Here is a 21810-nt window from a genome sequence, read left to right as displayed (position 1 = left end):
AAAAAAAGTTAGGCCAAAATTCATAACCTTCTTAGGTACCAGCCTGTGTACAGGGTTTATGTACATGTGTTATTGCCAATAAAAATCAAAGTATGTTAGACCTAAGAACAAGTCACATGGAGATATCTAGACTCGTGGGGTCATTTGTAGTACAGCTTGAAGCATGATTTATTAAAATTCCTAAACAAAAAAATTCCAGATACTTTCTTGTTTATAAAATCTCCACAATCAGATCCTATTTGCTCAAATGTATCTTTTATTTTGTAGTGTTTGCCAAATGACTCCTGAGAATAATCATTTGCTGGCAACTCATCTGTGACAAATATTTTAATCCAACCTATTGAAATCAGATTTACAGAACAATTACGTATTGAAAATTTTCTTTCCACATATATTATTTAGTATGTGTTTAAAACTGGGTACTTGAGAAAATACTTCAGCCAGAAAATTCTCGGTAATATATGAACTAATCTTGTGGCTTAAACTGTTTTTTTTTTAAGGTTCAGAAGGATGCATGCATTTCTGTGTCTTTCCTGCCTGAGTTGCAGACTAAAGAAACCAAACAGGGCAATTTCAGTAATCTTGCAGAGACAAAACAGGGCAATTTCAGTAATCTTGCAATTTCAGTAATCTTGCAGTAATCTTGCAAGTAAAGGGAGATGTTCCAGAGAAAGGGCAGGGCTAGATTTGCAGGGTAATGGAGACTCATAAATTGACAGAAATACTGACTTTATAGCACCATAAACTGCTCCCCAGATACTCTACACATTACCTAGAGGAATTATGTCACTAATTGCTAAAACCAGAGGAGAAATTTTCAAAATAAAATGAATTGAGATAACTTCAAAATTAAATGGCAACCAATCATATGGTGATGACAGCCAACCATGAACTATTCCTGGCCTCTGACTGACACAGGCACTCCTGGAAGCATGTTACAATCACTAACAGAGAGGAAAAGTAGCTGAATGAGTAGAAAAGCCTCTCCTCTGCAAAGCAATTATTTCACATTGAAAAGCAAATTATTCCTCAGATAATACATCAGTAAGGAAGGCAGAAGAAAGCACTGTTGCTAGTACAGACAGCAGCACTACAAGCAGAACACTTCAGAAAACTCTTCTACTCTAAAGCAGTTATTTAAAATCACCGAGATGAGAGCTGGCCTGATATAAGGCTGATTCAACTCCATGCAAGCTTAAAAGCTAGTCCACAAAAACAGATGTATGCTAAAGTTCTTGTAAATGAGGAGCAAAGTCTACTGAAGTACAGCAGGGAATCAATGAGTGTTGGAATATGCACAGTACTCATTTATAGAAACATTAATTTTGTACTTGAGGCTTATTTAACATAACAGCCTAATTATTGAGCAATTCACAAACATTATTTCTACTTAAAATTCCCTTGTTATGTAACAGCTTACAGGCACTCAATTCATTTAAGGGTTATGTAGAAAAAAAGGCAAGAAATTTGTTCAGGTAATATCTTGTCTTCCCTCCTAGTGATTTAGAAAACCCTCGACTTACCATAACTGCACTGAATTTCTTTAGTCTTACTGGCATAATGCAATGCTGAAAGAAACAGAAACATAAATTTTATTTTCTAATCCTGATTCACAATCCTACAGCAAAAGGAGCCCTCATTTTGGTAATTACATAAAAAAAAATCTTTGCAGTGTCAGATTTAGCTTTAGGCTTAAGAAAACTGCTCATCAACTCAGCAGAACACTTATGCAGATAAGGAAGAAATTGCTTTTTTATATGTAGTAAGTCAAGATCTTCCAGCTGGAATGCAAAATTGTGTAATCTAAATCATATATATTGTCAGAAGTACTAAAAATAGCAAAGACATATTCCATATGAAATGTTTTACTCTTCTCCCATACCTTCATGATTCTTCCACAAGCGAAAATGAAAGTTCTGCTTTGGAATCACATTTTCTTGAGAAGAATTCCTGTCAATTCAATAGCAGATACATTTCTACATTAGTGGAAGAAACAGAATTCATGGAACATTTTTCAAAAAATTATATGTGGCATTGCATGGCAGATAATAATTTGATATCCTCTGTGGAAAGATGTAGCTTCTGGATGCCTGTTCCCAAAATTAGTAATGCTACCTGAATGAATGTGATAGGAAAAACTTACTTTGTAATAAATAATTTTATACACCATGAAGAGAAAGAAAATAAAAAATAAATTTCTAAAAGATACTTGAATTGCTGGGAAAAGGCAGAGTAGATACAGCTGAGAATAAAAAAACCCATGCCATATCTCTTAACAGTTTTATACTGCCTTTTTGTATATGCTTGAGATTGAAGTTAGACTTGAACTTAGTTCATGAACTGAACTCTGGCTGATATGACCCTTTAAGAGGATGCTTTTTTAAAAGGATCCAGTTTCAGATGTTTTTCTCCCAGTGTTTCCTGTAGAAGCCCTCATAAGGAAGCTTATTCCCAAATACTGCCCGCTCACATAGAATTCTGAAAGACACAAGGTCGTTCTCTGTGATAGGCAGGGGAGGTTCTGTGCAAACAGCCAACTCTGATGTTTCACCAGGAACTGCTGAAAACAATACTAAAGTCCATCATAGTAAAAGGCAAACTGTCAAATACTGAAACAGATTCCTGCATTATCTCAGTGAGATAAGGGGTAAAAAACAGCTGTCTCTTGGCAGATCTGTGTGTCTTTGTATGTGCATGAACATGTAGTTTTGACATCTTGCACTGTCTAGACACCGCCCTTATTTCATGCACATTCATGACCTCTTTCAAAGGAGACAACAAACTAATAGAGAGTTTGTTTTCCACATTATATGTCACTTAATACTCTGCTTTCTTCTTGCCAAGGAGGTAATGGTTAACACCTGTCAAATACATTTTTTTCTCTCTCCACTGTTCCTTTTTGTATTGCAATCTCCCCAAAGCAATTGTAAGGTCAAAACAAGGTGTCTTAATTCTAGAAAATGTTAGAGTTTCATTTAGCCAGAGAGCACCACATGAGTGTGGCAGCCATCACCACTGCAAGAGCCCAGCTTACTAAAGAACTTCATGACCTCTGTGCATCAATTCTATAAGAGGACTATGTTTATCATCAAACATTAAGACTCATATAATAGCTCACTTAATTACAGTAAGGTATCAAAATTTAATATTTAGAAGTAGTATTATACAAAGATAGGTTACTGTACTCATCACTGCTGAAGACTTAGCTTTTCAGTCATCAGCATCACCACATTTTCCTTTCTCCAAGCTCCTTCCATCAGCAGGACTGAGGAATGGTGAAGTTACGAAGCTTTCCCTCAGTCAGAGAGTGGCAGAGGTCCTGGATGCAGCATAATCCTTTCCTCCACACACTGTTGTGCAAGAAAGGATGTTCATTTATATGAGCTGCCCCCCGTTTGTTTTACTCACTGTCTTGAATGAACTATCAAGCACAGATGAGCACACTGCCTCTGTACTTTACTATTAGGTGTAATTGTAGATGGCTGTACATCATGTACCCTTAGTATATGTATATTTGTGAGCATACCTTTTGGGAGATCTCCTCTGTGTACCTCACAAAATGTTAACAGTAAATATGTCCTCTGGGACTCACTGTTATTCAACAAAAGAGAAATCTAAATGATTGACAGCAGTTGTAGTAATATAGCTTAGCAATAAGGGATATATAGAGATAGTTACATTTCACCATAAGATGAAAATCTAGTGACCCATCTGGTAGACTAGGGAAAGGCTGTTGATGTGGTCTACCTAGACTTCAGCAAAGCCTTTGACACTGTCTCCCACAGTATTCTGCAGAAGCTGGCAGCGCTTGGCTTGGACAGATGCACTCTTGGCTGGATAAGGAAATGGCTGGAAGGCAGGGCCCAGAGAGTGGTGGTGAATGAAGATAAATCAGCTAAATAGCTGGCGACTGGTCGTGAGTGGTGTTCCCCAGGGGTCGGTGCTGGGGCCTGTCCTCTTCAGTATCTTTATTGATGACCTGGATGAGGGCATCGAGTGCACCCTCAGTAAGTTTGCAGATGACACCAAGTTGGCTGGAAGTGTGGATCTGCCTGGGGGTAGCGAGGCCATACAAAGGGATCTGGACAGGCTGGAGAGCGGGGCTGAAGCCAATGGGATGAGTTTCAACAAGGCCAAATGCCGGGTCCTGCACTTTGGCTACAACAACCCCAGGCGACGCTACAGGCTTGGGACAGAGCAGCTGGAAGACTGCACAGAGAAAATGGACCTGGGGATATTGACTGATGCTTGGCTGAACATGAGCCAGCAGTGTGCCGGGGTGGCCAAGAAGGCCAGTGGCATCCTGGCTTGCATCAGGAACGGTGTTGCCAGCAGGAACAGGGCAGTGATTGTCCCCCTGTACTCAGCTCTGGTGAGGCTGCACCTCGAGTGCCCAATTTTGGGCTCCTCACTGCAAGAAAGACATTCAGGCCCTGGAGTGGGTTCAAAGAAGGGCAACAAAGCTGGTGAGGGGTCTGGAGCATAGGCTTTATGAGGAGAGGCTGAAGTAGCTGGGAATGTTCAGTCTGGAGAAGAGGAGGCTCAGGGGAGACCTTATTGCTCTCTGTAACTACCTGAAGGGACGTTGTAGTGGTGGTCAGCCTCTTCTCTCGTGTAACTGTGATAGGACCAGAGGGAATGGCTTCAAGCTGCGCCAGGGGAGATTTAGGCTGGGCTTTAGGAAATACTACTTCTCTGAAAGAGTGTTCAGACACTGGAATGGGCTGCCCAGGCAGGTGGTGGAGTCACTGACCCTCGAGGTGTTCAAGCAACACTTGGACGTTGTGTTGAGGGATATGGTTTAGTAAGAACTATTGGTGATAGGTGGATGGTTGGACTGGATGATCTTGGATTTTTTTTCCAACTTTGGTGATTCTGTGATTCTGTGAAAACTGAAAAAGGGAAAAGCCTGGGCACTTCTGGAGCTCTGACATATGTGTTAGTTGTGAGCAGTGCAGTTTTTAATGGATCACAAAATCTATATTGAGACTATGTTCTCAGTATTCAGTTGAGTTATGAGTTTTTTTCCTCTTTAGATTATGTTTTGTAGGTCTCTGGAAAATGAGGAGCCACCAGAGATCGTTTTGTGACAGATGACCACTAGCAGATTTTCTATTTAAATGTGCTGTAGACTACTTCTTTGGCTTCTGCCAAAGAGTTTCCATGGGGAGATTTGCTTCACAGAATGAAGTACTCTGTACTGGTTTCCTGAAGAGGAATACAGAACTGCAGACTAAAGTGTGGGATTTTTTTCCTGGCAGTTAATTCCAATTCTCTCTCCCTCCTTCCTTCCCTCTCTTGCACTCCTCCTACAGCAGATCTTATCCCTGATTTCCTTGCCCTCTTCTTTTGCCTCATAGTTGGAACTACGTTTGTTTCCCGAACTGTCCAGGCAATGAGCATAACAATGTTAAACACCAAGAAATTATTTTCAGCCTAAATTGAGTTTGAGGGCTGCTGTTTATGACTTAATAATGGGCTCATGTAAAAGAAGCTAGTAGTACTTTTCCAAATATATAAGTTGATTTTGTAAAAGCATTTGCAGCTTTATTGACCTTTTTGGGCTCTCATACAAAAGAGAAAGGTTAGTTTTTCTCATAAATCTGATTCTTGTATGCTATTGTGCTGTTAGACACAGACAGGCATACTTACCACAGTACCTCATAGCGCATGTTCTAGAAGACAATAATCATGTATGTCTTAGTCATATCACAAACTGAAGCTGCACAGAATCAAAAAATCATGCAAAAACAGCAAAAAATCAGTTTAAATGTACTTTTAACATAAATGTAGGTAGCATCCCTCCATCACTTTCAAGGAATTTCGTCTTATTTTATACCAACACCTCTGAGATTGTCATTCTCACCTGGGCTGTAACCATTTCATTGCAGTTGGAGATGAGTTTATCGAGCTCTTCTTCCTTCTCCTGTGGAACAAATACAGACAGTTCTCTAATGTCACCAAAGGTTTCAATGTAGACGAAATCAGGCCATGAAACCTTTTTAAATAATAGCTCAATTCTATGTAATCATTATCAGTCAATTGCATAACTGCACAAGACCTAAGTCAAAAGTCACTATTTTTCCCGTAAGCATCCACACTGTCTGGGTGGATAGTCAGATATGCAAATCACTGGATTTTATAAATACCAAGTTTGTATAGTTGGACAAATAAGAACAGTTAAATGTTAACAGTTAAACCAGCCAACCTGTCTTTAACTGAAGACATTCATAAAAAGTGTTCTGATGATCTCCTTTTAAGGAGATATTCAAGATCCATAGGGATGCTTACCTGTGCAACCTATTGTAGGGTACCTGATTAGGCAGGGGGATTAGAATCAATGCTCTCTTGATGTCCCTTCCAAGCCCTACAATTCTGTGATTTTGTGATCTACAAGCTCATCAAAAGTAGGAATCTCAAAGATTAATCAACGTTCAAAGAGAATGAGTTATTTGGGGCGTATGCTTTACTCACCTCTTTCTTCCTTGCAATTATGAATAATTACATGCATATCTGACACATATATCACCTTCACTTGCATGTGACTATAGGAGTGGGAAATTATGATTTAGCAATGGCAAAACATGCATTTTTTTTTTAATGGAGGGAATGTGCAGAATGGTATTATTAACTTAATCATTGCAGAAAAATACAGTGCAAAGAAGGAAATTGTCTACTATCCTGGAGAAAGGTCATGGTACTACTAAGTATTTATATACATATAGTAAATGTTCAGTGTGAAGAAAAAAGAGGCCAAGGAGTTGCTCAAAGTAAGTGAGTGGCACAGCTTAGATTAGAACAGAAAGCTGCTAAGGGTTGGTATGCTTTGATATGCAAACCAAAATATTTTGGCAAAAGGGCAAGGGCTTATACATGAATGCAAACAGCTGCATCTTTGAGTTACTTATCATGGAGTGGCCAGTAGTAACAACAATAATGTTTAACACAATCATGGAACTGTGTATTTTCAAAATACTAATAAACAGTTGCCTAACACAGTGGTGAAGTATAATTTTTGCTTTGCAGATAAGCAAACAAAGATATAGATAACTCCTTAAAGTTACACACAATTCACTGAGAAACAAAATTAAAACTCAGGAAGTCTAAGAGATGCCTTATATAGTGAATTTAGCATTCTCCAAGCAAAGTGTACTCAATAATGTTGCTGCCTGTCTTGGGACTCAGTGAAATGGAACACATCACATGCCTCTGTTTGCATAAACAGTACATATGCCTCTATTCAGTAAAGAATTACGGCATATGTGTATACAAAATGTCTCTAGTTGGGAGATAAAGAGCACAAAATAAACTTTTTTTTTCCCAATTTTTAAAATCAATACATTTTGTACTACATCTTTTAACTCTCTTTCTCTTCATTCCATACTCTCTTTTTTATTTCATATCTTCCTTCTTTCATCTCTGTCTCCCTCCTTATTCAAGTTTATAATCTCTCACCAAAAGCTCAATCGATTCCATCTTGTTATGACAGTATTCTCCCAGCTTTTCAAATAGAGTTAAATCAGGATCTTGGTGCATCCTACTCTTTGACCTGTTTCTCGTAAAATATGGGAAATTTAAAGCCACAAAAATTCATTAATCCCTTTTGGATAAACCTTCACCTAAAATTTTATATTTTCTTTACGGTTTTGTTCATAATTGAATAAATTAAATTAGAGTGGTAAACACTCTTACTTCTGAATTCACCATTTTTCAGGAACAACTTACCTAATTCATTTTACATTTCTTAGAAAAAAGAATTACCTCCAATTATTTTTTTAACTCATGGATCTCTGTGGTAGAAGTAGAAGGGGAAAACTGTCATTTGTTGAGATCTAGCTGCAGCTTTAATGGCAGAATGTCTGACAGTGCTTCATGGACGGATGTTGGACCTTACTGTCCAGTGATGTAAATTCACCTACACCTATTGAGGAATTATGTTTCATGGTATTCACTGGTGTTATTCCAAATTACACAGTTACAGAAACTGTTTTTGGTATATGGTATAATAGCTATCTTACCATTCTGAAAGATCTGTAAGTGTCTTTTTGGTCATGAACTGGAATTGTTCAAGCAGGCTGGTAAGCAACCAATGTACCGTCAGGACTGAACCAAGTTGTCTCATTGGGTCTACCATGTGATAAAGGTCACGCAGGAAGGTTTGGATCTTGGGTGCAGCAGAAGGGTAAAGCTGAGAAGAGATATGATGATTAGGGACTACGTGTTATAATATTCGTAAATTGCACAGAACTGAGAAAATATCAGGAGACAGTGTATATAGCATACACATATATTAATGTAAATTCTCTTTCACACAACTGTAGAAAATGACTGTCTTGCCCATCCCTGCAAATCAGTCCTGCTTGTTGTACTGACGTGGAAGTCTAATTCCCTTTCCACTTGGAGCCTCTAACATGACTTCCACATCTAGATAATTAATAACTAATTCCCTTTTTAAAAGTCTCATCAGTCTCCAGCCCTAATACTTAATCAGGGAGCCTAGAAGAAATCCTGGAAATTCTGATGCCATGAACATTCTCTGAACAATACATTCAGGTTATGGCGATTCATTTCCCCAGTCCTCCACCTCAATACCAGGCATTTTCTCTCATTAACTATCATGCCTACTCATGGACCCTGGCTGCCATTCCTCTATCTCTATTACTCTCCTAAAAACAACTCACTATAATCTTGAAGAAGACATATCACATATTCCACCTGTGTTTTTTATCCACTTTTTCGTATCTGTCTTTTCTTTGGTAATGATCTTAGTATTGAACAGCCTCCAGTTTTTCCATTCACACACCCTTTGCTTCACTTTCATTCTATTTTCTTACCACTGTAGACAACTTTTACGTATTTTTTTTCCTTTTCCTGTTTTTCTATTTTCTGGTTCATTTTTCTTCTTTTTCTTTCCTTAGCTCAAGTCTGTGTTTCATGTCATTTTCTCTTTTACTATAAATTCCAAAAATCCAGAATAAAATCATTATAACCTCTACCTCTGTTTCCCTGTCCATTCAGTCAGACACATGCAGTGACAGCAGAGAATGGTAATCCAGGAGTAATACTAGCAGGTTCACAGAAAATACAAACCCAGTAGAACAGAATAGTTTATTTTACCAGCTCAAATTGTCCAAGATTCTTCACCTCTTTAACAAATGTCATCATTGAATTTATCTCCTCTAAAGATAAACATTGTCCATTTTCTTTGATGAAGATTCCATCCTATGGAGAAAAGGGAAACACATTCTGGTGAAATTACATGGAAAGCAATGCGCTTTCATTAGACCCCAATCCTTTTTCCCCAGCAAAGAGGCAATGAGCTACCTTGTTCACAGTTGATCCATATATGTTTCGTAAAGCTTTTATGAAACTGGAACTTGAGGACTTATTAGACAATAGAAGCCTAAAAGTGTCTTCAAAAATAGCTTCTTTGAAAATTTGGTCCTGAAGATTTGATTTCTCCTCATCTTGAAAGTCAAAATTTTTATGCACCTGTTAGAAAACAGTGCAAGAATTTACATTGTGTACATCAAGGCCTGTCTTCCCATTACCACACATTACTAAGCTGAAATTCTTTATTAAAAAAGAAAAGCTATAAGAGCACTAATAAAACAGACAGGATTATAATATAAAAAATGTTGTACCACATTTTCTGTAAAAACCACACGCCACAATGTTTGCTGACCTCTAGTGGGAAGAGTATAATATCTCATGCTAGTGTGAAACAGCTCTTTTCCACCTCGTTTGAAATTTGATTTTAAAAAATGTCAGCTAATACGTTAACACAACTCTTAAAAAACTCAGATATTTGAGTTGATATCGATGATATAATCCTTATAGTATACAAACACAACTGATACAGTCATAAAAATATGAATAAATTATTGTTTAGTACAAACACAAATATAACCAAGCGGAATGGGTTACGTGCATACTTCAGTTTCTAGGGGATACAATTCAAAATAAAATTTCAATCGATGCTAAGAAAGTATCAACTTTTAATTATTAGAGTAACTGTGTATTATCTCATTGGAAACTATTAACAGTTCTGATTTACTGCTTTTTTGGATTATGGACTGATGGTTAAGGCTACTATAAAAGCTGGTAAATATTACACCTTATGTTTATGATTTTAAGCACTCCAGGTAGAATTTATTTACAGGTTTATAGGATCTTTGCATTATTGTTATTAGAAAACTGCAGAGATTTTAACAGGAGATGAATTTAGAAAATCGTCTCCTTTAATTTCACAGCATATATTTGCTTTGCTGTTTGTATATCATACATATGGAGAAAGATTTTATATGTCCAGTTATATACATAATTGCATGTATGTATAAATGTAGTTGAAAAAAAACTGTAAAGCAGTAAATTTTTTGTTCTGGCCGGGCTGTTATTAGACAGGAATGGTACAAAATTGTAAGAAGGAGTTTATGCTAATAGTCATCTTTTTTCAGGTTTTGAGGGCCTTGAGGACTACCCAGGAAGAGGGCAGTGCAGTGGAAGAAGGCAGCACAGTGAAGGTGAAAGCAGAAATGAACTGAACAATTATGGTACAGCTCATGGAGAATGTTAATCTGTATTAAAAGCTATTAATGGCTTCTAACTTTCTCCCTTAGTGTTTTTCTTTCTGGTGCAATTAATACCTAACTTCACTTGAATGCAGTGCTTATTATGCATTTTGTTTAGCTGATATTCATTTGTGATGATATTGCTGTAACACTAAAAACTTTATAACTTTAAATGGTGTGATGAACTTCATCACAAGAAATCTGTCCCTCACCAATTGCTTCCACCCATAGCTACTTCCAGGCAAAAATATTATTAAAGCATTTGGACATTTCTTGGAGATTTGAGAGCACCTATCACTGAGGATTTTTTGCTGAGTTCTGTTTGTTGTAATTTTCTGTCAGTAAAGCCCTTCTTCTTTTCTTCAACAAGCTTGCAAATTCCAGGGCACTCCAGGAGGGGAAAAACATAATGTCATGGTTTTACGATTTTCGGTTATTGGTATTCCACATTATAACATCATATAGTGCACTGGGGTTAAAGAGTTAATGCTCCAGATCCGGATACCTGTATTGGAAGAGAAGGACTACATTCCCCAGAAGACTGTTTGCTGTTCTGTTATCATTTCTGCTCAGAGTGAACAGACACAAGGCCTTGGTAGGTCACCTGATCTGCTCTTTTCCCTTTTTCAGCTCTCCTCCCTGCTGCTCGTCCTGACCGCATGCATCACCTCAGCATTAGTATAAGGCCTTTCAGTTTTTGGATGCTCTTTCTCTCATTATATTTGAATATTGTCTTTAATTCTAATTACATTGTATTATAGTGTGTTATCTTGCATTTCAATACCATATTTAGTAAATTAGTTTGTTTCTTCTCTGATCGTTGCCGCTGTTTTTAATTATTTGGGGTCCCCTGTTTCCCTTTTCTGGAGGTATGGATGTGTGGATCCCTCTGCCCTGCTAGCCATGGAACCGGGCTGAACCAGCCCATAAAACAATGACAACAACAAAAGAAACATTCAGTGTTGTTTGCTCACCTGAAGAACTATGGGGTGTATGGAGGTGCTGAACCCAATGTCAAAGGTCAGCATTTGAAAACATTGGCTGCATCTGAAATGGAATACAACAGAAATCAGATTCAGTGAGGACAGATATTGTAAAATACACACTACAATGACAGAACATAAATATATTTATCCAAGCAAACCATATGATACAGACTAAAAATTTCTAAGAAGAGTCCACAACCAAAGGTAGAGTCATGTTCTGAAGAAAAGAGTGATATACTAAAGGATGTCTGTATGGCTGACTTTTAAACTAGTGTGGGAAGAGAACTACACTGAAGCACAAAATGCTTTTGATGAGAATGAGCTCCCATAAAAGCTTTGGAAACGTGCAGTTTAAGAGATGTCTATCAGGTGGAACTCTCCAGGCTCACTGAACTTAGCTGCACCTAGGGGGATGTTTTAAGGCATGGGCCAAGAACCTGAAGAAAATTTTATCCTCATAAAGGATATCTATCCCATGGGTAAACAAATATTCAGTTTGGATCATTATTAAAATAGCTTTATTCATTTTATATTGGTTCCCTTCTCTCTTTCCACTTCCCTCACAATGGGTTATTCCTGAAAAATAATGAGCTTCATATTACTGTTAATGAAACACCAAGGTTCTCAAATATATGAGGACTCCTCTGAAAGCAATGCCTCCCATTTCATTTTGTTGTACTGTGACATCAGAGGAGTTTGGTGCTATGGCAGCAGAGGTTGAACCTTCCCACCAATATTCTGTTATGTTTTGCTGCCATGTGACAGACGGCAGAAGAGGGGCAGCCTGTCAAATGGTGTCTGACATGGAAGTGCAGATGAAGCAAAGGTGTGTCATTGAATTCCTCTATGCAGGAAAAATTGCACCCATTTATTGATTCATGTTGAATGTTTGTAGAAACCAGCAGAGTGAGGCAGTGGGTGGTGTGTTTCAGCAGTGATGACTGAGGCAGTGGGACGATTCTGCTGGTGCAGATTTTTTCAAGCCCTTGTTCATTGCTGGTGAAAATGCACAGCTACTGAGGTGACTGTGCTGGAAAACAGTGTTCTGTAGCTGATAATGTGCTATGTTAAATATTGTTATTGTGCTTTTGGTTGTAGTTTCAATAGAAATAAATAGGAGGCATTACTTTTGGACCAACATAAAGCGTACAAACATAATAAATAGTAACTTATTTACTATATACCACAAAAAAACTTACAGATGTTACACAACATATGGAGAACAAATATTAATTACTGAACTTATTAAGTAAGAAATGGTGATATATGCATAAAAACTGTAATTATCTAGTGGAAGTGATTGCAATGACTTAGCACTCACATAAAAATGAATGCTGCTGCCTGGGTACATTTCATAACAAGTATTCTGCTGTGTTTGTTGTTCATGTTCTCTGCCTTGGCCAATTCAGAACAGCCAGTGCTACTCTAACTTCAAACATTTGAATCATGTCAAAGTTCTCACTTACAGGAGATATGGCATTATACAAATGATGACTAGCCCAATTGTGAGCCATCTCTGCTCATTTGTGCTGCATGAAAAACTTCATCAGGACACAACATCTTGTCCTTGGTATTTACCAGAACCTCTCTACAAACCAGAAACACTGTGGATATAGAAGGGTTTTCTTCCCTAGGTACAACGTATCTTGACTTTATTCTATCAAGAATTAAGAAATATAAGGGATTTTGTTATTTCAGGAGTCATGTGTCCTCTACAATTTTTATTCTGTTCTAAGAAGCTATTTTAACAACATAGCAATGAACACTGCAAGTTACTTACTGATTGAAAGAGCCTGGTCCTGAGGCAGATGATTCACTGAGGACCTCAGTTATAAGTAGAAGTTTGCTTATAGCTTCTTTCATGTTATTAAAGGCTTGCTGGGGATAACTGCCTTTGAAGAACATCTCAAAAAACCTTTGCAGCTGTGAAAAAGATTACATGTATTTGCAGACATTTACCAGTACTTAACTAAACCAGTGCTTAGGGTCATAAATTTTAAGGCTGGTAGAAGCCAAAATTGCATTACAATGTCAATTTCAGTTGTTATTCATTTGCACAGTAAAGAATGGCATGAAAAACACCACACAGCACATTAGCAAAGAAGCAAAGAAATAGTTTACAAATATTAGAAACAGACTCTAAAGCAATGCATTTAAAAATTATTGCTCACACTATAAGCTTATTTTGAGAAAACCCTTTTCTATCAATTTGTTTCAGGCAAAAGAAATCTAACACTTAATGCTTCAGCAGTAAGCAGTAGCACAGCCACAGAAAAAAACCTTTTCTATTGTTAACGTACTATGCCAAGGGCTATCCCACTTGACCTTGACTATTAATTTTTACTCCAGGTTAACAAATTCTAAACAGAACCAGTCATCACAACCATTGCAGCCATCACAAACTATATTTTGGCTGGATTCTTGCAGATACTGAGGATTTTAGCCAAGTGAATCCTCAGGGATATATTCACTATCCCGCATAACAATGTTATCTCAACTGCTTTAATCACTCATGAAAATTCACCCTCCTGATCACTTCAGGTAGAAATCTAGGGAAAGAGAAAACTAGAGCAACACTGTATACCAGTGAAGAATGGGACACAGGCAGGTTTTGTTGAATGAGGGATCTTGGTGCTAAGAAAGGATCTGCCTTTAAATCATGTTTTCAATTCAATTAATTCAATTATTCAATTAATTCAAAAAAATGTTTAACTGTGTCAAACTGTCAGATAATTTAGTAGTAATTAGTATAAAACAGATATATTTATATTGTATAAAAGTACTGTTTTCAGATAGAGTACACATGGAACATGTTTTCTACAAATACTCAGAAAGTACAAATTTCTGAATGTTTCCAGGAATTTGTCTACTAAATTGACTTAGAAATGCCATGATGTGTTTTCTACTATCACCTACTCATACATGTCCCAGTGGCTTCTGTAGGTAGCCCCACTGGAGACTCACCTGGCTGGCATGTCCTGCAGATAGATTTACAAAGATGGCCTTTATTAGAAGTCTGTAACAAGGTTTAAGGTGATATTTTGGATCTACAGCATGAGCACAGAATCAGAGAACTACAGGATGACCAAGGTTAGAAGGCACCATCTGGTTCAACCTCTTCTCAAGCAGGTGCCCAGGACCACATCCAGATGGTTTTTGAAAGTCTCTGTGAAGGGAATTCCACAATCTCTCTCCTAGGCTCTTTTTTTTAGCTTGCAGACTTATCATCTTGGCATGCAGGTTTTGAACCCCCAGGTTTTTTTCTGCCAAGCTGCTTTCCAGCTGGGGGAACCCCAACCCATACTGGTGCTTGGGGTTGTTCATCCTCAGGTTCAAGACTCTGCATTTTTCTTTGTTGAACTGCATGAGATTCCTGTTAGCCCATTTCTTCAGACTGTCAAGGTCCCTCTGGATGGCACCATGGACCTCTGGCAAACAGGCATTCCTCCCACTTTTGTATCACCTGCAAACATGTTGAGAGTGCACTCTACCCCATCATCCAGAGCATTAACAAAGATGTGGAACAGACGACCTAGCATTGTCCCCTGGATACACCACTAATTACTGGTGATGCATTATGATGAATTCACTGTGCTAACACCAGATCTCTTTACAACATAATTCTATGCACTCTTGTCCACAGAATTTTCTAGACAGTGTTATAGCCTCCCCATGTGAGCAGAAATACTGCCAAGAACGCTCGGTTGTGTTGGCATGAAATGATTAACTTACAGTTTCTTCAGGCAGCATATTGCAATTAAATGTAATAAGTATTTTCCACTTTCCTTTTTAAAAAGCACTGTGTGTGCCTGCAGCCAGGTACGAAAAACACTCAAGTATGGAGCTAATACTGACCCTCCTTTGCACTTTGTTCTCTTCAGAGCCAGTAGCTCAATCCTGTTGGTAAATAGAAGGTAGGAAGTTGGTTGGGCTGCCTACCTGTTCTTATCACATCTGATTTTATTCTAACAAGCTTGCAAGTATTGCCAAATCAAAGAAATTTGCTCCGTGATCTGGGTGGAAGGTTTTGCAGTCATTGGGACTCTCCATTCTGCTTCTGAGAAAGTTATTTGAAATGCCAGTAGGAAATGAATATCAACAATATATTACTAAAATTTCAAAATTAAACTTCTGACTGCCATGAATTTATAGTTGTGCATATAACCTCAGCTCTGCCGTTTGGATATTTGCATCCTGTTGCAATCTTGAATTACATTACACCATATTTTTATGTCATGGAGTTTCCAGGTGTACTGCAGTTCCATGAATCTCTAGGGCAAAAGAACCCCAGAACTGCCATGCAGATAGAGATTATACAAGTCTTCAGATTGTGCTACATTTCAAGGCAAGCCGGAGGACTTGCTTCTCAAAGTCCAAGATCACTCATCTTTGTTTCTCCTATAGAATGACAGAAAGATTCAGAACATGAGGCTGAATAGTTTTCACATCAGTTCTGATTCAGACTCATTTCTGATTGAAATTGTCCCAGTTTTGGTGAAGCCCAACAGCAATTTATTAATCAGTTCATATGAAATAAAGAACTAAGAATGAAGATTCACCTCAGCAGGATGAGACAACAAGGTGGTTCTTCAGCTTACTTTGACATCTATCTCCAACGTCTCATTCACATTGCTGCTAGATTAGCTTTTACCTCTTCTCTAGTTTCCTATATCTGCAGTGGGTTTCGAGGGGCTAAGTGAGAAGCTGTCTTGCTTTGCTACACAGGGGACATAAGGAGCTACATAATTTTATAAGGAGAGAGAGAGAGAGCAATTACTAGAAAGAACAGCAAGAGGGACAGAAAAAGTCCATTAGGCCATTTGCTCATCTCCACCGATTGGTTCCTAAATACTGCAACACAAAGGATAGGAAACGCATGTATTTCGAGCCAGAACTCTTGAAAGGCAGGCTGATTTGCACAGTTGCACCCACAGCTAAAGCAGCAAACTGCTTCCAACACAACAGACTTGAAATAAAACTGGCTTCTCCAAGGAACTGCATTTTAGTTACAGTCCTCCTTGGGCAGATTAGAAAAAAAACAACTGTGCTCAACGGGTCCTCATTATAGGATATCAGGTTTTAGGACAATGTTTATTCTAAGCCAATGACTGAAAATAAATATTTAGACAGCTTGGTTCAGGACCAACAAAGACACCAGAAAAATGCTTCAGGTTCAATTCCAGTTCATGAAAAAAATCCTGTTCAAACCAGTTCAGGTTACATTTGACTCTTGTGGATTCTACAGAGTTCTCAGCACCTAACAGGGAAAATGTAGAATATATAGACAGGGGATAAGAAATATGAATACCTACAGCAACTTTGAGTTTTTCTGAGTGTTTCCAACACTTAGTTCTGTTCAACTGCAGAACGCTGAAGTCACTAAGCTGAAGATTACTACAGATGATGACTACTGAGGCACGTTCTCCCGCCTTCGAGGAAACAGACCACCTGCCCAGCAGGGTTCAACCTCATTATTGACTGAGGTTGAATAAAAGCAGCACAGAACAGCAAAAGGGGACAGAATGGAAAAAAAACTAGCGACAATCACAGGAATTTAGTCAGTGAGAAAGCTGACATATTGCTGGGAGATTTTTGAGCAGAGGAACAGGGATTAAATTTTAGTAGGCTGTAAAACTTAATGTACACATGGACATACAATTGTACAATGACACCATTGTGTGCAGAACTGCAAGAGTTCTCAGGAGCTTGGAAATGTTCATCCATGTGCTGGATGCTTATAGTCAGGGGTATATTCCACATATTTACGTAATACCTTTCAGAGAATGTGCAAATCTAGTTAAAGCACAGGGATCAAAACATATTTTCTCCAAAGGCAGTCTCAACTAGGAATGTAATTAAGATGAGTTTTAACTCATTGATCTTTACCTCACTGATAACTGTTTTTGCTTTAGGATAAGCCACTGGAGAAAAAAAAAAATAGATAACAGTATTAAATTTAAAATGCTTTTTCTCTACCCACTTTGAATTTTATTTTTTTTAAATCTGAAGCCATTAAAATAAGCCTTATGATTTCACTGCAATGGATTCCTTTGGACCTCAAAAAATACATGGAATCACCAGTGAATGGTCTAAAAGACTGAATAAAAATGCAGTGTAATTGACAAGCTCCATGAACCGACTCATGGACACTAAAGGAGAGCAGAGGAGTTCATAGGGCTGCATGCTATGGTACCATACTAATTCCCTTCAGAAGATTTTCCTCTGGCATGTTCTCTGCAAATGCATTTCTTAAGACGGGTTCTAGGGCAGCCTGGGGCAGCCAGCTGAATAGTTAGCTGAGGATTTGCTTCAGAAAGGTATAAATTAAATGAGACAGCTATGTCCCAGTTTCTCCCACCTCCTCTCCTTTGTTTTAAGAGACCTATCCAGAGCATGCTGAGGAGCAGACATGGCACGTACACTGTGCAGTGGGTGTCTGACTCCAACAGTCCACAGAAGATGTAAAGGAGTTTCACCGTAATGAAAACAAACTGTAGCAATTCTTCTGGGATTGCCTGCTAGCTCCATCTCAGCACAGCTTTGTCACATGACAACTCAAAAAAGGAAGATTTTCCTTAACTAACCTTAGGAATGGCAATACATGCAAACTTATAACATCTACCTTCACTGACTTAGCTTTATGTTAATTTCAGTAGGAGTTCAGAGACACAGCTCACACACAATCACTTAGGTGTCACAGTATGCAAAGGAATGACAACCTACAAGATTGGGTGGTTTATGTTTAGGTTCTTTTTTTACTTCATTGCACAATACAGACACTTCAAGTACATGATTTATGTCATCCTGGGGTAGATATTTCAAAATGGTGACATCAATTGCAATCTGAAACTGCTCTGTTCCTCTAGTGAAGAATCTAAATGAGACACTGAAGGCAGGAAGGAGATAAATCCTGGGAGAGCTCATGCAGTCTACCCTTGACAAAAATCTCACGGATAACAAAAGCTGCGTGACTGGAATATACAAAATGGCCTGGGAGGGTTTTTGCCCTAAAATGATGATGATAAACCAACAGCAAGATTAAACAGCAACGAGGAAATGATGAGGAAGGAGCCAGCTTGAAAAATAACATTTAAAAAAAGCATGAAAATTTGCAGGGGGTGGGCTAGGGGAAAGAGGATTTGGAGCAGAAACAGCAGCAGGCAAAACTGGTCAGGCACAACCATAATTCAGCCCACCAGCAGCATAGCTTTTCCTGGGCTGTTCGGGGCTTAGTGGGCTGTCAGCCTTGGCCCTATGTGGGTGTACACAGATCTGGAGCTTCCACTTCTCCAGTTAGAGCTGTGTGCAAGCAGAGAACTGTCCCCAAGGAGAGTGGGGCTCTGTTTGTAACCCTGCTGCCTGTGAGACAGGAGCGCATAGAGTGGGTGAGCAGTTGGGTGAGTGGGATTAGAACTTCAGAGGGATATTTATAAGAGGATATTTAGAACATTATTAACATTATGAACATTATTTAAGTGACTAGTACCATGGTTTATCTGGTCTATTAGTGATATTGAGTATGCTAATAATACCAACTGCCAGTTAATTACATATAATCAATTAACCACTTCTATTTTGTTAGAATGATGCGAGCTCATCAGTTTTTCCTGAAACAGTATCCCACCTTTAGAGCTGTAGCTGAGCTCTGAACATGCTTAGGAGGCAGGCAGATAGAAGATGAAAGGCCACTGAAGCTACTGAGCAGTTCAAAGCAATTCTGAGGTTTGGACTTCGAGATCTGAGGCACCATATTCTATAGGATTTGCATGAATACATTTTAAAGTGACCTTGATGGTCCTTATTTGCAGTCTTCAAAACTAGATGAAAGGTAAAGTTATCGGTATCATAGCTGAAAGTAAGGTTTACTTCTGGGGAAGTAAAACATGACCTTTGGTTTCCAAAAAGACGTGTCTTTTTGAAATATCAAACAGTGTTCTTTCCAAATTTCTCTACAGCATCAGAGCTGTTGCAGCCTTCCTGATCAGTTGGATTTGCAGGTTCTCAAAAGACTTAATACATTTACCTCTCTTTGAAAATAACCAAGGATGCTTTCACTTGAGTTAATTCAATCAATCTCTTCTAACTTCTTCAGTATAAGTAGTGTACTTTCAGTTCACTTTCTGTACTCATTATTCTTGATGGATCCATATTTAGTGATATTCCTTCACCAAATCCAAATACTCTGGGGTATGAGTAATTGATCACAGATACAGAAATACTTTTTTAGACACAAACAATATTCCCTTTGACTGTATGTGTGGATGTATCTAGATATCTAAAGTGGAATATGCTCATATACTCATATACTGATTCCACACAGAAGCAATATTTTTCAGTGAAACTATTTTCTGTATTGCCTACTAGCAAAGGCAAACTTCACCATTGACTGCAATATATAAAAAAAATTGCAATACGGGTAATGGGAGAAAAATGTACCTATAATCAAAAGCAGTAGTTCTAGAATACTTTGCAGAGAAAACAGTGCAGTCATTTATCACAAGCTGATAATGTTAGCGTTAGATATTTCTGTTTATTTCACTCCTGATTTATTGCTCTGTTATGCCATTTCTCTGTACATCTTACATGGCACTTGGTGAGGGGGGAAGTCAGGATGTTATTCAGCTGTTTTATGAGTAAATATATATATATATATTTATGAATATTTTCTGTTCTTTACATATGTTACTGTCAAGAAAGGTCATGTAATAGCTCTGAACAAAATAACCCTTGTCTCTCTGTTTATCAAGTTTCAGTGGACAGTCACCATTAATTTCAGTATTTGCTCCAGTATGACTTATTTTAAATCTTTGCTGGTGGAAAGAAAAACAGAAAAGATCACCTGAGAAAACCTTAAAGATCCTTGCTCTTAAGTCCAAAGATAACTATGTCAGTGAAAAGCTGTTCACTAGCTTCCACAGCAACTAAATTAGGTCCTTTGAATGGGACTGGACTAGAATGGTTTTCCAACACAGTCCAATCAATTTTTTAAGGAAAGAGTAAAGATGATTTACTAATGACATTTCCCAGTTTGTTGTGAGAAGCAACTGAGATGATTAAGAGATGCTGAAAGGCAAGTGAAGAAAGGAAGCAGGATAAAAGAGACAGTTCTGGGAAAAACACAGAGGCATGTTTATATCGTTGCTTGGACTGAAGAGCCAGAAGGTCTGTGGTGTAGAAGAAAAGCAGAGAGCTAAGGCATGGATAAAATTGTCAAGACTTATTTATGACATATCTACTTGTTATAAAGAATTATCAGTCTAGAGCTCTTAGTAGAGAAACTGTGATGTTCATGTCAAAAAAAGCAGGAAAGAACTCCAGGAAGAATTTTGACTGTATTTCTACAATGCCTTACAGACTGAAATGCCTGACGCAGAAAAAGAAGAGGGTAGAGAACTGCATAACACATAAGTCCACTGGAGTTTATTAAACACAGACGTATTCCACTTTCAGTTCAGTGTGTCTTAACTTGCAGTTTATCAGAAATGGGTAGAATCTGCCTAGATACAAGTACCTTTTATGCCAGAAAAGGAATGTCAGTCTAAGCAAACCTTTAATCTTCCCCAGTCCAAACAGACTAAATGGGTTCTAAATGATTTGAGTAGAGAAATCAGAGCCACTATGCTATGCTCAGTATCTCTGGAAGATTCTCTGCTTAGGTCTTTTGAAAGAACAGTGAAATACATGTGGTAAGTTCTAACACACCTAATGCACAAATTTAATTCTATTCCCAAATAAGCCTGCAATTTAATCAATAGTTGATGGTAATTTTCTGTTGCATTTACTCTTGCTAAGTAACAGGGCAAGAATGGGTAATCCCAAATTAAAACAATGGAAAAAAGTCCTGAAAGTTTCTGCTGTCTCTAACCATTTTGATTTTTATGGGCATGAACACTTGCATTTTATTTCATATAAAATATGAGAAGTAGTATCAAAATTGGCCACTAGAGGGCAATACTGTAACCTAATTTTCCGCATTCTGCTCTAAACCAGATTTCCATGTCCTATTTAAAGACATATTTCTTGGACAGTTGAGGGTCCAGTTTCAGTTGCATGTATGTCAAGTATGATAATTATTTTTCTTTACTCAATTTTTCAAATACCTAATATACAAGAAACAGAATTTTGGTTATAGTGTCATACCACAGTAAGATCTGGTTGGTAAACATGCCCATGGCAGGGGGGTCACTTCCAACCCAACCCATCCTGTGATTCTATGATTCTGTGAAACAGCTTCAGTTTAGTATGTTTACTTC

The 21810-nt window shown here is 38.0% G+C and overlaps 1 protein-coding gene across 7 annotated transcripts in view; it reads right to left on the bottom strand.

The window, feature by feature from the left end:
* The window catches only part of CPED1 (cadherin like and PC-esterase domain containing 1), a 139614-nt gene that overhangs the window by 69727 nt on the left and 48077 nt on the right, over positions 1–21810 (bottom strand). For all 7 annotated transcript variants that reach the window (XR_008202858.1, XM_052668921.1, XM_052668916.1 and 4 more), the window contains 8 exons: positions 13338–13480; positions 11546–11618; positions 9325–9492; positions 9118–9222; positions 8019–8188; positions 5867–5926; positions 1883–1950; positions 1524–1568 (listed from right to left, as the gene is read on the bottom strand). Coding sequence is in view for 6 of the 7 variants with exons in the window: in XM_052668921.1 (XP_052524881.1) it covers positions 1524–1568; positions 1883–1950; positions 5867–5926; positions 8019–8188; positions 9118–9222; positions 9325–9492; positions 11546–11618; positions 13338–13480 (832 nt within the window). In the remaining variant the exon portion in view is untranslated. The remainder of the gene's footprint in view (positions 1–1523; positions 1569–1882; positions 1951–5866; positions 5927–8018; positions 8189–9117; positions 9223–9324; positions 9493–11545; positions 11619–13337; positions 13481–21810) is intronic.

This window comes from Tympanuchus pallidicinctus, unplaced genomic scaffold, assembly GCF_026119805.1.
Source record: "Tympanuchus pallidicinctus isolate F22 unplaced genomic scaffold, pur_lepc_1.0 scaffold8, whole genome shotgun sequence".
Taxonomy (NCBI): Eukaryota; Metazoa; Chordata; class Aves; order Galliformes; family Phasianidae; genus Tympanuchus; species Tympanuchus pallidicinctus.
The sequence above is the reverse complement of the archived record's forward strand: the minus strand, read 5'-3'. Positions and strand labels throughout refer to the sequence as shown.